Source organism: Lemur catta, chromosome 2, assembly GCF_020740605.2.
Source record: "Lemur catta isolate mLemCat1 chromosome 2, mLemCat1.pri, whole genome shotgun sequence".
In the NCBI taxonomy this organism is placed as follows: Eukaryota; Metazoa; Chordata; class Mammalia; order Primates; family Lemuridae; genus Lemur; species Lemur catta.
Window position 1 is genome coordinate 130228424 of NC_059129.1, and position 16442 is coordinate 130244865.

At 33.2% G+C, this 16442-nt stretch overlaps 1 protein-coding gene across 5 annotated transcripts in view; it reads right to left on the bottom strand.

Annotated features, from left to right (window-relative positions):
• The window catches only part of SHPRH (SNF2 histone linker PHD RING helicase), a 90976-nt gene that overhangs the window by 38945 nt on the left and 35589 nt on the right, over positions 1–16442 (bottom strand). For all 5 annotated transcript variants that reach the window (XR_006733578.1, XM_045544527.1, XM_045544526.1 and 2 more), the window contains 4 exons: positions 10231–10319; positions 7886–7978; positions 4180–4287; positions 3060–3202 (listed from right to left, as the gene is read on the bottom strand). Coding sequence is in view for 4 of the 5 variants with exons in the window: in XM_045544527.1 (XP_045400483.1) it covers positions 3060–3202; positions 4180–4287; positions 7886–7978; positions 10231–10319 (433 nt within the window). In the remaining variant the exon portion in view is untranslated. The remainder of the gene's footprint in view (positions 1–3059; positions 3203–4179; positions 4288–7885; positions 7979–10230; positions 10320–16442) is intronic.

Sequence of the window (16442 nt, forward strand, 5' to 3'; positions counted from 1 at the left end):
TCACATTATGGATGAAATATAACAAATTAAGGTAAATAAAGTCACAAATGTGTGGCAGAGTTAGGAGTTAAACCCAAATACAGTGTTCTCAACCATTTTGATAAACTGTGAATGAAAAGGGCTAAGGAAAAAAAAGTATGGATGTGTGTGTATGGGTTTATGAAAGGAAAAAAAAGGCCTAAAATAATCAGACATTAGAAACTGGAAAATACAAAGAGTTAAAAGTTAAGAGTATATACTTTCCATCCTGAAATACCATATACCTCGCTCCCCAAATTGTTCAAAAAAAGCTGCCCTCCTTCCTGAAGCCTTCCTTAATATTTTTCACCTTAACATCTTCTAACACTCATCTATGTTTCTTTCTGTTCATGAAGTTTATTGAAAATATTCATTTTAGTATTTTGTTATGTTCAGTTTTCATACATAATCATATTACTCAAATTGTTTGTGGGTCTTGTTTTTCTATGAGCTTACTTTTAGAAGGCAGGAATTACATCATATCATTTTTAAAAATACATTATCTAATAAGCACAGAATAGCTGTTCAATAATTTCTAAAACAATATGCATAGATACTTGAACAAAATTAGGTTAGGTATCGATACTATTCACAAAAAGAAAACAAGGTTTTTATTCTAACTTATTAGAAATTTAAATTTACATGGGAAGATGTAACTTCATAAAATTTCTCTACACTAACATATATCTGAGTCATGTGAATAGAGGGTGAAAAATATTATCACAGATCAGCATTAACCATTCTTAGCAATGTTTTCTCTTGCAGGTCCTTTAAATGAAAGATAAGAAAATAATAATAGAAGGTAACTTTTACACTATTCTAAGTAAGTCCTTCACAAATGTTAATTTATTTGATTCTAACAACAATGCTGAGGGGTTTTACAGATTAAGAAACTAAGGCACAGAGCTTAAATAACTTTTTCAAGGACACAGAACTTGTAAGTGGTGGCACAGGGATATGAACATTAACAATCTGATTAGTGCACCTATCTGTGCTCTTCATTAAGCTAAAAGCCTTTCCCAACAATCATTAACTAGCAAACATGAAAAATTTTGCTTTTGAGATATCGATTTCATACAAAAACAAAGATAATAGTAAAATAATCTCTGAATATCCAGTAATATAAAAAAATTAACTTACTTATAGGTATTTTATGTTTACCCTTGCACATTTTGAAACATGCTTTGTTATTTTCTATTTATGCCCAATGTTTATGAAAGGAATGTTTCTATAATAAATGATATGTTTTATGTTTCCTATTGGCAATTTTATAAATCTGGGACCTCAAAACATTCAATAAGGATGTATTCTACTATGAGAATTTACATCTTTTAAGTAGTTTCTGTGTAATTTAAGAAAAACAACTTCAAAATAATTTTAATATTTTCTTTGCTGTTTCAACAATGCTGGCAGAATAAACAGTGGACCCCAACCTTTTTGGCACCAGGGACTGGTTTTATGGTTTCATGGAAGATAATTTTTCCACAGACAAGGGTACAGGAGGGGTGGCAGAGCTCTACAGCCTGGTCCCTAACAGGCTGCAGACCACTATGGTCCACGGCCCTGGGGTTGGGGACCGCAGCATTAGGATATAGCTTTAAAAATGAATAAAATGAATCATGACTAAATTGGCAACTTATCCTGAAATTGAGATCCCTGGGCTTAATAGAGAAAAAGGGAATGCACTCAAGACATATAAATATTGCACATACTTCATGAATAAGAAGCCCGTGAGGTTCTGTGTGGTCAAAAAGATGATTGTAATAAAACACATGGAAAATGTAACATATCTCTTTTAGCAGACGTTTGAAAAAGTTTTTGGAAGACTAAATGAAGACATTTAAAATCACACTGGGGAAGCATGAATGCCTTATGTCAAGGATGAAATTCTCCAAAACAAAAGCCATTTTAAAACAAGTGAAAGGGGCAGCCTTACAGAAACAACAGGAAAACAAACACCTAATCCCACATAGGAAAATACCTAATCCTACAATTTCCCCAGTAAGGTTAAAGGTCAATCCTATGAGCTGTCTAACTAGCAGGTACCCTGCAGGAGTTCTGCTTTGCACAACTTCTGAAGAAAGCTGAATGGATGGAAATGAGATGTAAATATCTTTCACAATTGTTTTTTTTTTTTTGAGAATGTGCTTTTACAGAGTTCCTGAGTAAACAGCAAGAGAACCAGCTCCAAGCCTCAACCATATCTCCAGGACAGAGCCACATCTCCTATAATAATCCCTTCTCCAAGGAAGGCAGGAAACCAACTTTTGGACTTTGACATCCTTGCAGCTTTTGTTATCTACCTTCTGCTACCACTTTTGTTTTCCACTGACAGCATCACTCTTTTATTTCTTCTCTTCAACCCCCTTAAAATCAGCGAGCCACCTGGCCTTGCTGCTGGCATCTCCCTTCTCTTTCCGTGGATGCCATGCCATCTCTCTGCTCTATTCCTCCCACCCTTCTCTTTCTTTATCTCTCTCTCTCATTCTCCCTGTCGTTCTAAAGGATAAAATAAATTTTACTTATATATCTTAATCTCTGTGTGAGAAATCTTTCTCCACCTGCGCTATGAGCACCTATTAAACTTCCCACCTTAACAACAAGTGTCATCTAAATTGAAATCCAGAATAGTGGGTAAAAGTGGTTTTTGTTGTAGGTACTTCAATGGATGCTGATGGGATAGAAGATCAAACAACATCTTTCTATGTTAATAAATTTCTGCAAACTATCAAAAAAAACCCCAAAAAACCAAGAACCCATTGCTTAAAGTTGGCTTTGGGTGTATCCAACAAAGAAAATACTTTCAGATTTTAAAAAGGCACTACAAGAGAGCATTTTAAAATGGATATTAATAGTATATGAAAAAATTTCTCTTTTAGAATTACCCCTAATAATTTTCTTTGAAATGTACTCTTAACAAAATGTAAAACCCATACATTTATAACCAAAATATGTTCTAGTACTTAATTACATCTCTAAATACTGAATGATCTGAATATTTGGGGTGATTACAGTTAATCTGTTTTGTGCTATTTTCTTACTTCTCTGACATAGAAAGCTTGCCAGTTTGTTGCTTATAGTTGCTGGTTATTTCATTTCTCACTCGCTGAACAAGCTCCTCGTCAATAGTAAATTCTATTGCCCTGTGGATCACATTCAGCCACCAAGGAGAATTAGAATGAATCTGTAAAAAAGACAATAGCTGATCAATTAATATTTTTTAGCACCATTACTCTTTTTACTATGCTTCCATCATTGGGAAGGGTGATTTGCATAATTCAAAGAAACCAATAAATGCAATTTTCAAAGGAATTATAATAGAGGGGAGCCAAATACATACACTATCTATACAATGGTTAAATACCTCTTTTGCATACATAATTAAAGAGAGCACCTGTTTTCTGACTACTCTGGATGAATGAAAATTTATTGCACATACTTGCATAACAAAGCTATGCTAAAAAAATACTTTACACCAAAATGAAAATTCAATACTTACTTTCGGTATGTGAAAAGGTCATAAATTTCTTTCTCAGCATAGTACAGAAAGCCTTCATTCTAATTTTTGACTAATTGAACTAGATTCTACTCAACGAACAACCTATAATACTAAAATCATATGCCTGAATACTTAATAATTAATGAATTAGGGAGAATAAAATTTGGAGCAACTGATTAAAAAAAGGAAAATAAAAGTGTATTTGTGTAACCTCCTCTTTAGACTTTGCTACTGATTCCATAAAAGAGAAATTTTAGAAATGATAAATGGTATGTATTCCATAAGAAAAATATCTGTGGTTTTAATGTAACAAAGAAAGGATTTTGGAAATATACATATTTAAGATCAAAAAGAGGTTACAGAAGTCTTTACTTTCTTCAAAAGACAACTTGTTACATACTCAAGGTAAGAGAAAACCCATTATAGTTTAAAAAAAATAAAAGAGAATCTCAAAATAGTTGCTTTAGCTATGTACCTGTTCATTCAACCAATAAACCTTACTAACAGTAAATAAACTTGTACTGTGGGTGAGACACTGTACTAGGTGCTAAGAATCCCATGATGAATAAGGAAATTCAAGTTTCTCCCTTACCCTAAAACAAAAACCAAAATGATATATGGAGACAAAAACAAGTAAGAAACATTGCATTTTTGGCACATACTTTTCTTTGAAGCTCACGTATGGTCTGCTGCACAGGCTGTAAAGCTTGCTGGGCTTCAGCAACTTCTGTATTACACTTGCTCATATAGTGCTCTCGTAGTTGTTTGGCCTGTGTTGAAACAGAAAATAAAAACAAACTTTGACTCCAGATATAAAAAATACTGTAGTATTATGTTTGAAGAACAATGTGGTCATTTTATATATTTAAAGCTACTTAATTTGATTTAAACATAAAACTCTACAGGTATACTGTAGATAAAAGTCATGCTAGAAATTCCTAAGATATATAGGGACGAGAACAAAATTTACCTGTCCAAGTCACAAAATTTAAGAAATGGCAAATATCCAATCCCCAAGTTTCTATTTAAATAGTTTCTTAATTAGAAAAAACAGAGGGAGGGGAAAAATGACAGCAACATTTCAAATTACGAGGCAAAGCAAGGACACCTTCCAGAATTCCTTGTCTAATTTAGTTATCACAGTTTCTTGGCATTACTTGAGTTTAAAAATAATACTTGAGAATATACAGTAACACAGGTATTATAGATTGAATTGTGTTCCCCCCAAATTTACATGTGAAGCCCTAATCCCCAATGTGATTATGTGTAGAGACAGGGCCTTTAAGGATGTAAATAAGGTTAAACAAGGTCATAAGAGTAGGGTCTCAATCCAGTATGATTGGTGTTCTATTGTAATGAATGTAATGAATGGCAATTTCATATGGCTCAACTGAATAGATACATCTCTTTGGACTAGCCATTTCACTTCCCTGAGCTTCCATTAGTTCATTTATAAAAGGAGGTGGTTGAAGATAAATTCTAGGATCTTGTCCAGTTTTGAAATACTATGGGTTCATATTCTATGACAATTAGACAAAGTGATAATATGGTCTCCTTAGAAATGCATCTATATAGTATGAAAACTCCTTCTTATGAAACATTTTTCCTCTTCCTGTCACAATCTTCCAATTAATTTTTATTAAAATTCCTTGGTTATAATTATTTGGTTATTAGAGCTGTCCACTAATAGACTGGGTTGTCTCCCAGATATACAATAGCTTCCCGTCACTGAAGGCATTTAAATGAAAAGTGCAAGGATTAGATGGTTACACTGGGAATGAAATTTTACTTGAAAACTCCTAACACTTAGACTGCCATCTAACATTCAGAACAGTGAAGTCAAAAGCACAGCAAAAAACCCCACAAAAAACAAACAAAACAAAACATAACAAAACCACAACGGAGTGGAGAGATAACCTACAGAATGGGAGAAAATATTTGTAAATCATACATCTGATAAGGGGTTAATATCCAAAATATATAAAGAATTCAAACAACTCAATAGGAAGAAAACAAATAACCTAAATTAAAATATAACCAAGAATCTGAAAAGACATTTTTCAAAAGAAAACATATCAATACAAATGGCTAAGCGGTATATGAAAAGGTGTTCAACATCACTAATCATGAGGGAGATGCAAATTAAAACAATGAACTATTGCCTCATATCTGTTAGGATGGCTATTATCAAAAAGATGAAAGATAAGTTTTGGTGAGGAGGTCAAGAAAAGGGAACGCCTGTACACACACAGCCATTATAGAAAATAGTATGAAGGTTCCTCAAAAAATTAAAAATAGAACTGCCATGTGATCCAGCAATTCCACTTCTGAGTATATATCCAAAGGAAATGAAGAGATAGCTGTACTCTCATGTTCATTTCAGTATCATTCACAATAGCCCAGACATGGAATCAACCTTAAGTGTCCATTAACTGATGAATGAATAAAAAAAATGTGGTATATACAGTTGGCCCTTGAACAACACAGGTTTGAACTAAGTGGATCCACTTATACATGGATTTTCTTTCACCTCGGCCACTCCTGAGATAGCAAGACCAACCCCTTCTCTTCCTTTTCTTCCTTAGTCTAAGACAATGCGGATGAAGACCTTTGTGACCATCCACTTCCAAGTAATGAATAGTAAGTATATTTTCTCTTCCTTATGATTTTCTTGATAATATTTTTTTCTCCAGCCTACTTTACTGTAAGAATACAGTATGTAATATATATAACACACAAAATAATGTGTCAGTCAACTGCTATCGGTAAGACTTCTGGTCTACAGCAGGCTCTTAGTAGTTAAGTTTTAGGGGGACCTAAAAGTTATACTCGTATTTTCAACTGTGTGGGGGTTCAATGCCCCTAACCCTTACATTGTTCAAGGGTCAAGTGTAGACACAATGGAATACTATTGGGCCTTCAAAATGAAGGAAATTCTGTTATTTACAAGAACACTGTCTATACCTGGAGGACATTATGCCAAGTGAAACAAGCCAGGCACAGAAAGACAAACACAGCATGATTTCATTTATATGTGGGATCTAAAACAGTTGAACTCATAAAGCAGAGATGGTAGTTTTCAGGGCCTAGAATGATTGGGGAGATGCTGGTCAAAGATACAATAATTTCAGTTAGACAGGAAGAATACATTCAGGAGGTCTGTAATACAATATGGTCACTATAGTTAATAACAATATTGTATACTTGTAAATGGCTAAGAGAGTAGATTTTAAATGTCCTCATACAAAAAAAAAATATGTGAGGTAATTGGTTTGATTTAGCCATTCCACAATATTTATACATATCAAAACATGTTGGCCGGGCGTGGTGGCTCACACCTGTAATCCTAGCACTCTGGGAGGCCGAGGCGGGTGGATCGCTTGAGGTCAGGAGTTCGAGACCAGCCTCAGCAAGAGCGAGACCCCATCTCTACTAAAAATAGAAAGAAATTATATGGCCAACTAAAAATCTATATAGAAAAAATTAGCCGGGCATAGTGGCGCATGCCTGTAGTCCCAGCTACTCGGGAGGCTGAGGCAGGAGGACCGCTTAAGCCCAGGAGTCTGAGGTTGCTGTGAGCTAGGCTGATGCCACAGCACTCACTCTAGCCTGGGCAACAAAGTGAGACTCTGTCTCAAAAAAAAAAAAAAAAAAAAAAAAAAAAACATGTTATATACCATAAATATACATAATTTTTATTTGTCAATTAAACAAACAGTTCACCAAAACAAACCCCCCACAACCAATGGTCAAAGCGCTGTGCATACTTATATCATCTCATTTTTTATCTTGTTGATTCAAATAAAGCCTCCATTTACAGGTTCAATACATTTCGAGCTTATCTACTCTTTTTCTTTTAGTTTTGTCCTTTCTCTTTTATCTTTAAAAATGGCAAAATTCCCTGGGAGAATTAGCATAATAAGATATTAATACTTATGGTAGAGGAACTTCTTTGAAAGAAAATTGAATTTATTTACTGCCTTAAATAATATGCAGCAAGAGTTGGAGAAAGTAAAAACTTTTTATACTTAATAAACTACATCTTTTATAGATCTGCCATGAGATCAACAAGGTCTCCTTTTTTTAATGTGTTCTTTATTTACATCCTGTGCTGTTGGCTACTGATAGCCTATCTACAACAAGCAGTAACCACATAACTGCAAGCAGATTACCAAAGAAGCAAAACAGTATGGAGTACTGATGTCTCTGCCACCTAAAATTACCACAGCAAAGTTTGAAATGTCAAAATAACAGGAAAACATGTTTACATTTATTTAAATGTTTTAGGCCCTAAGAACTATCACTTAGATGGAGCAAAAGGTTTACAAAAATATACTTTTACAGACAGAATGATAAAATAATAATTACCTCTTCTTCAAGTCTGCCATCTCGCAGGGTAGGAGGTATCCCTGGGTGCTTGGCTATCAACAATTCCATCAAGTTATGGGTAGCATGAAGTCTCTAAAGACACACCAAAGGCAATAATTACAATAGTCAATGCAGAGACAGGACTCTAGAGAGAACCTACTATTCATATGGCATTAGAGCACTAACACCATGTTAAGACTGTATCACCAAATACTTTTCCTCTAAAACAATCTGAGTATCAACTTTTTGAGAGAAAAATTATGTCAGTTTTATAACAAACGTCTTAAATTATGAAATGAATTTTCTTCAATTAAAAATATACTGTCCTGGTTCTCCTGGAGAGAGTTGGAACCCATTATATTAAGTGAAGTATCCAAAGAATGGAAAAACAAGCATCACAAGTACTCACCAGAAAATTGGTTTCCCTGATCATCACCTAAACGCACATCGGGGAAGGATACCAATTGGATATCAGACTGAGACAGGGGGTCGGGGGAGGGGATGGGTGTATGTGTACATGATGAGTGCATTGCGCACCGTCTGGGGAATGGTCATGCTTGAAGGTGCTGACTCAGGGAGGTGGGGGGTGGGGGGAGAGGATGGAGGTATGACTACATGGTGAGCGCCAGGTGCACTGTCTGGAGAATGGACACGCTTGAGGCTCTGACTCAGGGGGATGGGCGGGACACAGACAATGTATATAACCTGAGCTTTTGTACCCCCATGAAGAGCTGAAATAAAAAAAAAAAAATACATACTGTCCTATGCAGTAAGGCTATGCATTCAGCAGATCTATTTCTTCTGTTAGACAGACGTTTGTTTATATAAGGAAGCGAGAGGAAGCCAAGTAAGTTCAGTAAAGTAGAAAGGCTAACCGCACTGACTTGATTCCTTTTCTCCTGGGAAATGAGTTTGGAAGAACCTAGCAATTATTAACAAATTATGATGAAAGTAAGGATAATAAAATAAATAAGAAAGCAGGGCTATGAAATACGGTGAAAGTAGTTTCTGTTAACCTGATGCTTTAGTGGGAAGACAGCTGAGGGATAAAGGATGACAGGGAAAGAGTCCTGGTAAGATCTGATTTGGTGCCAGTCATTTGAGACTTTAAAGGTTCATTCTGTTCAGCTACATATTACTGGCCGTAGTACAAATCTTTGTAGAGTCAGTCTTAGAAGAATTACCTCAAATGTCTTCGATCTTGTCAACATGGCTTCACAGACAATATAATCAGTAACATCATTAGAGTTAATAGCAAAAAGAAACTTGAAGTGGTAGAAACTTGTCTTCTCTATGTACGCTTGTGGAAGAGGACTTCTGTAATTTTCTGTACATGGTGGTGAAACGGGGAGAATACTGTGATCTCTTTCCACCCCGTTATATGTTTTATCCCAATGGAACAGAGTGACTGATATGACTGGACAGAGCAAGACATTTAGTGACCCATGCTTTACCAGTCAGTGGGATTACTATGACTCAAAAGCAAGAACCAGGCTGACTGCTTACTCTTCACTCTTGAATTTAGGCATACTAGACTTACCTATTTCCTTGCCCATTCTTCTACTTTATTTCCTTTATTCAGGAGAATATCTTTGCACTCCCTCCTGAGATAAACACATTTGCTTAAGGTCTAGGGCCTGCCTTCTGTAATCCTTATCCTTGTAGAATATAAGTAGATATATATTTAATTTTTTCTTCTTCCACTCCCTCATACATTCCTACAAATACCCACTGTGGCACATGTGAATATGTTAGTCCCAAGGTCAATATTCTGAATGGTAAAGTCATGTCACTTGGGACTTCAAGCCTAAACTTGCCAAAATTAATAAAATTGGTCTTTATTTTCCATTTAGCTAGAAAACCTCGTCTATAATATCTACTAAACAGAACCAAGGCAGCAAAAAGAAATAAGTGTTATAATTGAAATATCCAAATCTCCCTAAGAGACCTCTAAAAATTAAATCACAAGATCATTGGATAGGTTTTATTACTTAGTTCCACTGTTGAGTGTAACTTCTTTTTGGTAAAAATTCATATGCAAAAATGATAAAAATAACCTATTATTTGAAGTACAAATAACTTGAACTATTTTTCTAACTTAGATTATAAATTTCTCTTGTCAGGCTTGTGGGCAAAACTGGCCCAAGTAGATGGAATAGTACTGATTCGCAAACTTTACGTACGAATCACCTTGGGTGATTTATTATAATAAAAGGACTGAATCCCGAGCTTCATTTTCAGTGATTATGACTTAGTCTATTTCTTAACCTTATCCTTTTAAACATTCAGAAAAAATTATTTTGTAAAAAACAAATTGAATACTTGAAACTTTAATTTTTACTTACTTGAAGTGAATCAGTTTTGAGTTTTCCTTTGTGCTCCTCAGACGAGCGCAACACTTCTCTGTATAGTTCTGCTGCTGAGGCATACTCACCTACAGAATTAAAACATATTTAAAGCAGAAAAAAGTCACATATTTAACTCCCAATGTCATCTAGTTGCCTATTATCTAAAAACATCTACTGCAAAAACATAACTTAGTAATTACAATGAAAAATGATTTTTTTAAGCAATGCAATTTGGCTTGCTATCAATGATTACCCCCATAAAAAAAAAATTATTATAGTTCCTTTTTTAATTCCATGGAATATAATGTCTTTATATTTATATTGTTTTAAAATCATACTGAAATATATTTACAATCAAATATATTTATGATGTTTTTAATATTATACTAAAAAACAAAGTCTAGATTAACTTTTAATTTAGACAATTTTCTTCTTATTGAAATTAAAGGGTGCCAATTAGTAGGCATGTTTGAAATTAAGGACAAATTTAGGGTAATTATAGGAATTTGTAAACAAATATTCAAGACACTATGACCAACCTACACATAATTAACAGAAAAATAATGTATTGTTCTTGATAGCTATTGTTGCTTTTAGTATTAGGCCAAAATAATTTCCACTTAAAAAATACATTTCAAAAACTTAGGGATCTTCTTTCCATTTCTGGTCACACATATCACAATTGGTCTGAGATGTATGCTGTTTTCTATTGTTCATAATTAGCAGCTCATTCAAATAAAACAATTCCAAGAGAATCAATTAAACTCAGGCTGGCAAACTATGGCCTATCTGACCCTCTGCATTTTTGTCAAGTCCATCAGCTAGAGAATGATTTTTACTAGTCGAAAAAAATTAAAAGTAATATTTCATGATGTGAAAATTAAATTACATTAAATTTTAGGGTCCATAAATAAAGTTTTATTAGAACCCAACTCTGCTCATTAGTTTTTGTACTGTCTGTGGCTGCTTCTGCACTACAATAGCAGAGCTGAGTAACTGTGTAGAGATCTTACGGTTTGCAATGCCTAAAACACTTACAATCTGGATCTTTACAGAAAAAGTTTGATGACAACTCAATGAAAAGAGAGCTGAAACATTTTTAGTGGATTAAATAATAGAATCCACTTTATTTGCTGTTTGGGTAACAAGTCAAAACTGGTAAATCACAAATATAATTAAAATAAAAATCTAACAGTGGCAAAATCATGAAACATACAAAAAAGGTGTAGAGATCTTCCAGTTTGTTTGCTGATAAAGTTTTTTCTCTTAAGTATAACATAAACTTTCTTTTATTAACATTTCAAACTACTTTTATTAAGATCATGTATTTAGGACTGTGTTCATAGCTATAATGAACTTTCTCTATATATACACATCTTTGCAAATTCTAAGGTTAGTTCTCTTTTTTTTTCTGTGAAAGTAGATATATATATTTTAACTGAAGTAAAATACACATAAAATTTACCATTTCAACCATTTTTAAATGTGTAGTTCAGTGGCATGTACATTCACACTGTTGTACAAAACACTTGCTTTTTAAAAATTAAAAAAAATAATTTTTAAACACTTGCTTTTATACGATTGGTTTATATCTAGTTCTATCAGTTACTTAATAAAAAACTTTCCAAAGCATATTTTTTACAGGACTGCAGAGTCAGCCAATTTCTATCCACTTTGATGATGCAGAAGAGTATTTTCATAATAATGAAGTCACATTATATGGAGTAACACTCAATTATCTTCACACAGTGGGTTCTCTTGTTTAGTTTTAAAGAGTCTTGATAAAAGCTTTTGAAAAGACATGGATTCCATTAGTGTTTATGTATCACTCGAAGAGAATTCATTTAACGATTCGCCATTCATAAGTACCATTTTTAAAGGAGGTATAGTGAGCAGCTGAATTTGAACTATTCACTATAATACCTGTAGTTATGTGTATTTAAAAAAGACATAAAAATATGCATATTTGCTAAGATATAAAAATTTAAGTCAAATTTGGAAATCTGGAAATATCCATTCTTCACCACTTGATGGCACTAACATTTTCAGGTAAACAAACTGGATTTGATATTGCCATACTAGTTTTCTCTAAAAATGATACGCAGAAAACAAATTGTTCAAAATTATTAATAATACAATGTGCTTAATGCCAATCAATGAGGACTTTAGAATATGCATTACAAATCATACGTATTTATTTGCATATAAGTGTAAATCTTTCAGAGTTTGATATTAAATTTAGATTTCTTTCAGAAGTCAAATCTTCACTGTCTCATCTTTATATTGGAAGAGTCTAAATTACGTAAGTTAAATATGTAAAAATGGATATTGTTTAACATATCACTATGAAGTTAAGCAATGGAACCTAAAAACAGCAAATCCATTACAATTAAGTTTATAATTAAATTCATAATAGACATCATCTATTAATGGACTTTCTGGACTTACACTGGGAATGCAAAAGAAACCATCTGAAAGAGCAGTAATGTAGCTTCTATTATGCAATAGCATGGTATATTGCCACACAGGAACCAACTATACACTGACCCTGCTAGAGTGTGACAGTGTTTGGAAATGATCAGATAAGGAACCTTTTTTCCCTAGCCCCTGTACCATATATAACCTCACAGCAGGACAAGGCAATAATAAATCAGAAAAGGAGATAAGAAAAGAGGCCAAGAGAGAAAATTCATTCACTATCTAAGTTTCTGAATCATATCGTAAAATGAGGACTGCAGTTTTAAAATCAAGATGGGAAAGCTGAAATTTCTTTTTTTTATTGTGACAATCTACAAATACCATATTACTCCATTTTAGAAACTTTTGCCTGTGAAATTTCAACCTACTATAGACAGTATAATATTGAAGTTTACATATAAAAATTAAATATTCGATTTGAAATCAAGAGATCCAGGACACACTCTGCCACTTATCAGCTATAATCTTGAAAAAGCAACTAAGCCTTTTTTAACCTCAGCTTCCTTAAGTAAAATGGGCATTATATCTCAATCACTGCACAGTTATAAGGATAAAATAGCATATGTACATGAAAGTGTCATGCATAATATAAAATGCGTATAGAAAAATAGTCATTTCTCAGGTATGATGACAGATTTTAACGACCTGAAAATATTTTAAATAGTACATTCATTATTCATATATTTTCGATGACAAGCACACATATTTCTCATCTACAACAGTCAAGTGGTCTGTAAATTTTAATCACAATTATTCCATTCAATTAATTTGGCACTGAGAAACTGGTATTAGATATGACACACATTTTCCTAATTTTTGCCTAATTATTTTCAAGTTAATGCAAAGGAAAGTTTATTTGCTTTTCCCATTTTCATTGGGTTGTTTCTTTATTATTGGGTTTTAATAGCTCTTTTTAAATTCCAGATTCAAGTACTTTCTCAGATATATTATTTGCAACTATTTTCTCCATTCAGTGCCTTATTTTTCATTTTCTTGCCTTTTGAGAAATAGAGGTTATTAATTTTGATGAAGTCAAATTTATGTTTTCTTCTTTTACAGATTGTGCTTTCTTCATATCTAAGAAATCTTTGCCTAATCTCAAATCATATTTTTTTTTTTTTAAGGGACAGAGTCTTGCACTGTTGCTCAGGCTGGAGTGCAGTGGCAGTCATAGCTCACTGCAGGCTGATACTCCTGGCCTTAAATGATCTTCCTGCCTCAGCCTCACAAAGTGCTGGGACTACAGGCTTCAGCCACTGTGCCCAGCCGCAAATCACAAAAATTGTATCCTTTGTTTTCTTCTAGGAGTTTCATAGTTTTAGATTTTAATTAATTCAGTCTAATATCCTTTTCAATTTAATCTTTTATATGGTGCAAGGTTGAAGGCTAATTTTTTCCATATGGGTATCTACTTGTTCCAGCCCCATTTACTGAAAACATTAACATTTGTGCTTTTGTTGAAAACTCACTTGATCACAAATAAGTGGGACTATTTCTGGACTCGATCCTGTTCCATTGAAGGTCTACATCCCTATCTTTATGTCAATGTCACATTGTCTTGATTACTGCAACTTTAGAAATAGTTCTGAAACAAGGTAATATAAATCTTGTTTTGTTCTTTTCCGAAGTTGTTTTGGCTACTATAGGTTCTTTGCCTTTCCATTTGAATTTTAGAATTAGCTTGTCAATTTCTACGACGCAGTCTGCTGAAATTTTGATGACATGGCTCTGTAGTTCAACTTTGGATGAATCAGCACCTTTATAATAAGTGAGTCTTCTGATCCATAAACACAGTATAATTATTAGGTGTTTTTAATTTCTCTCAGCAATATTTTTTCAATATTTTATGCTTTTTGGTATAGGTCTTATACATCCTTATTCAAATTGATGCCGAAGTATTTCATATTTTTTGGTACTATTATGAATAGTATTGTCATAATTACGAATTGTTCATTCCTAGCAAATGGAAATAAAATTGATTTTTGTATATTCACTTTGTGTCATACAATCTTATAAAATTCACTTATAAGTTCCAGCATCTTGTTGCAGCAATCATGTTGCAGGGAATAAAGATAGTTTTATTTTTTTTATCCAACCTGATAATTTCAATTTTTTTTCTTATCTTACTGCACTGGAAAGAACTTCATGTACAATAATAATAGAAGTGATAAGAGGGGAAATCATTGATTTGTTCATAATCTTACAGGAAAAACATTCAGTTTTCAACAATTAAGTATGACATTAGCTGTAGGTTTTTTATAGATGCCTTTTATTAAGCTGAGAAAGTCCCCTTTGATACCTAGATTGCTGAAAAGTTTTTATCAGGAATAGATGTTGAATTCTGTCAAATACTTTTCCTACATTTATTGAGATGGCCATATGGTGTTTTTGTTTTTTTTGTAAAGCTTATTACATGATGAATTATGTTAGTTAACTAAACCAATCTTACATTTCTGGGATGAACTCTGTTTGGTCATAACAGATTCCTGCGCTGACCTCCAATACTTCACTTGTATTATTCTTTTTATATATTGTTGAATACATTAAAAATTTTTTTAAAAGAATTTTGCATCTATGTTTATGAGTAATATTGATCTGCAGTTATGCTTTTTTTTGTAATGTCTTTGGTTTTGGAATCAGAATATGCTGCCTTTTAAAATAAGTTGGGGTGTATTCCCTTCTCTTCAATTTTCTGTAAGAGTTTATATAGATTTGATATTATTTTTTCCTTAAATGCTTGGCAGAATTCACTAATAAAGTCACCTGGGCCTAGAAATTTCTTTGTGGAAATATTTTTAACTACAAAATTAACTTCTTTAAATAGATACAGGGCTATGCAGGTTATGTATTTCTTCTTGAGTGAGCTTTGGTAGATTGTGTCTTTCAAAGCATTTGTTCATTTCATCTAAGCTGTCAAATTTTTGGCACAAAGCTGCTCATAACAGTCCTTTATAGTACTTTTAAATATCTGTAGAATAGTGATGTCATCTCTCTCATCCCTGATAACAGTAATTTGTGCCTTCTCTCTTTTTTCCTGAACAGTCAAACTAGAGGCTTATCAATTTTTATTGTTCTTCCCAAAGAATCAACTTTTGATTTCACTGCTTTCTCTATTGGTTTTATTTTCCTTTTAACTGATTCCTGCACTGATCTTTATTATTTCTGCTTTTTGCTTACTTTGTACTTCATTTGCTCTTCTTTGTTTCAGATTCTTAAGGTATCAGCTGAAGTCCCTGATTTAAAAGTTTCTTCTTTTCTAATATGTGTTTAGTGCTATAAATTTCCTTTAATGACTAATTTTCTACATCCCACAAATCTTGATATTTCATTTTCATTCACTTCAAAATACTTCCTAGTTTTCCTTTTGTTTCCCTTTTGATTGACTCTTTAACCCAAGGGTTATTAAGAAGTTTGCTATGTAGTTTCCAAATATTTGGAGACATTCCAGTTATCTTTTTGTTACTGATACCTAAAATTAAATTCTACTGTGGACATAGAACATAGTCTGTAAGACCTGAATCCTTCTAAATTTATTGACTTGTTTTATAGCCCAGAATGTGCCCTATCTTGGTAAACGTTCCATGTGCACTTGAAAAGAATGTGTATTCCTCTTTGGTTGGATAGAGTGTTCAATAAATGTCGATTAGGTCAATGGGTTTAAAGTGTTGTTTATATCCTTACTTATTTTCTGTTTACCTGTTCTATAAATAACTGAGACAGGAATGTTGACA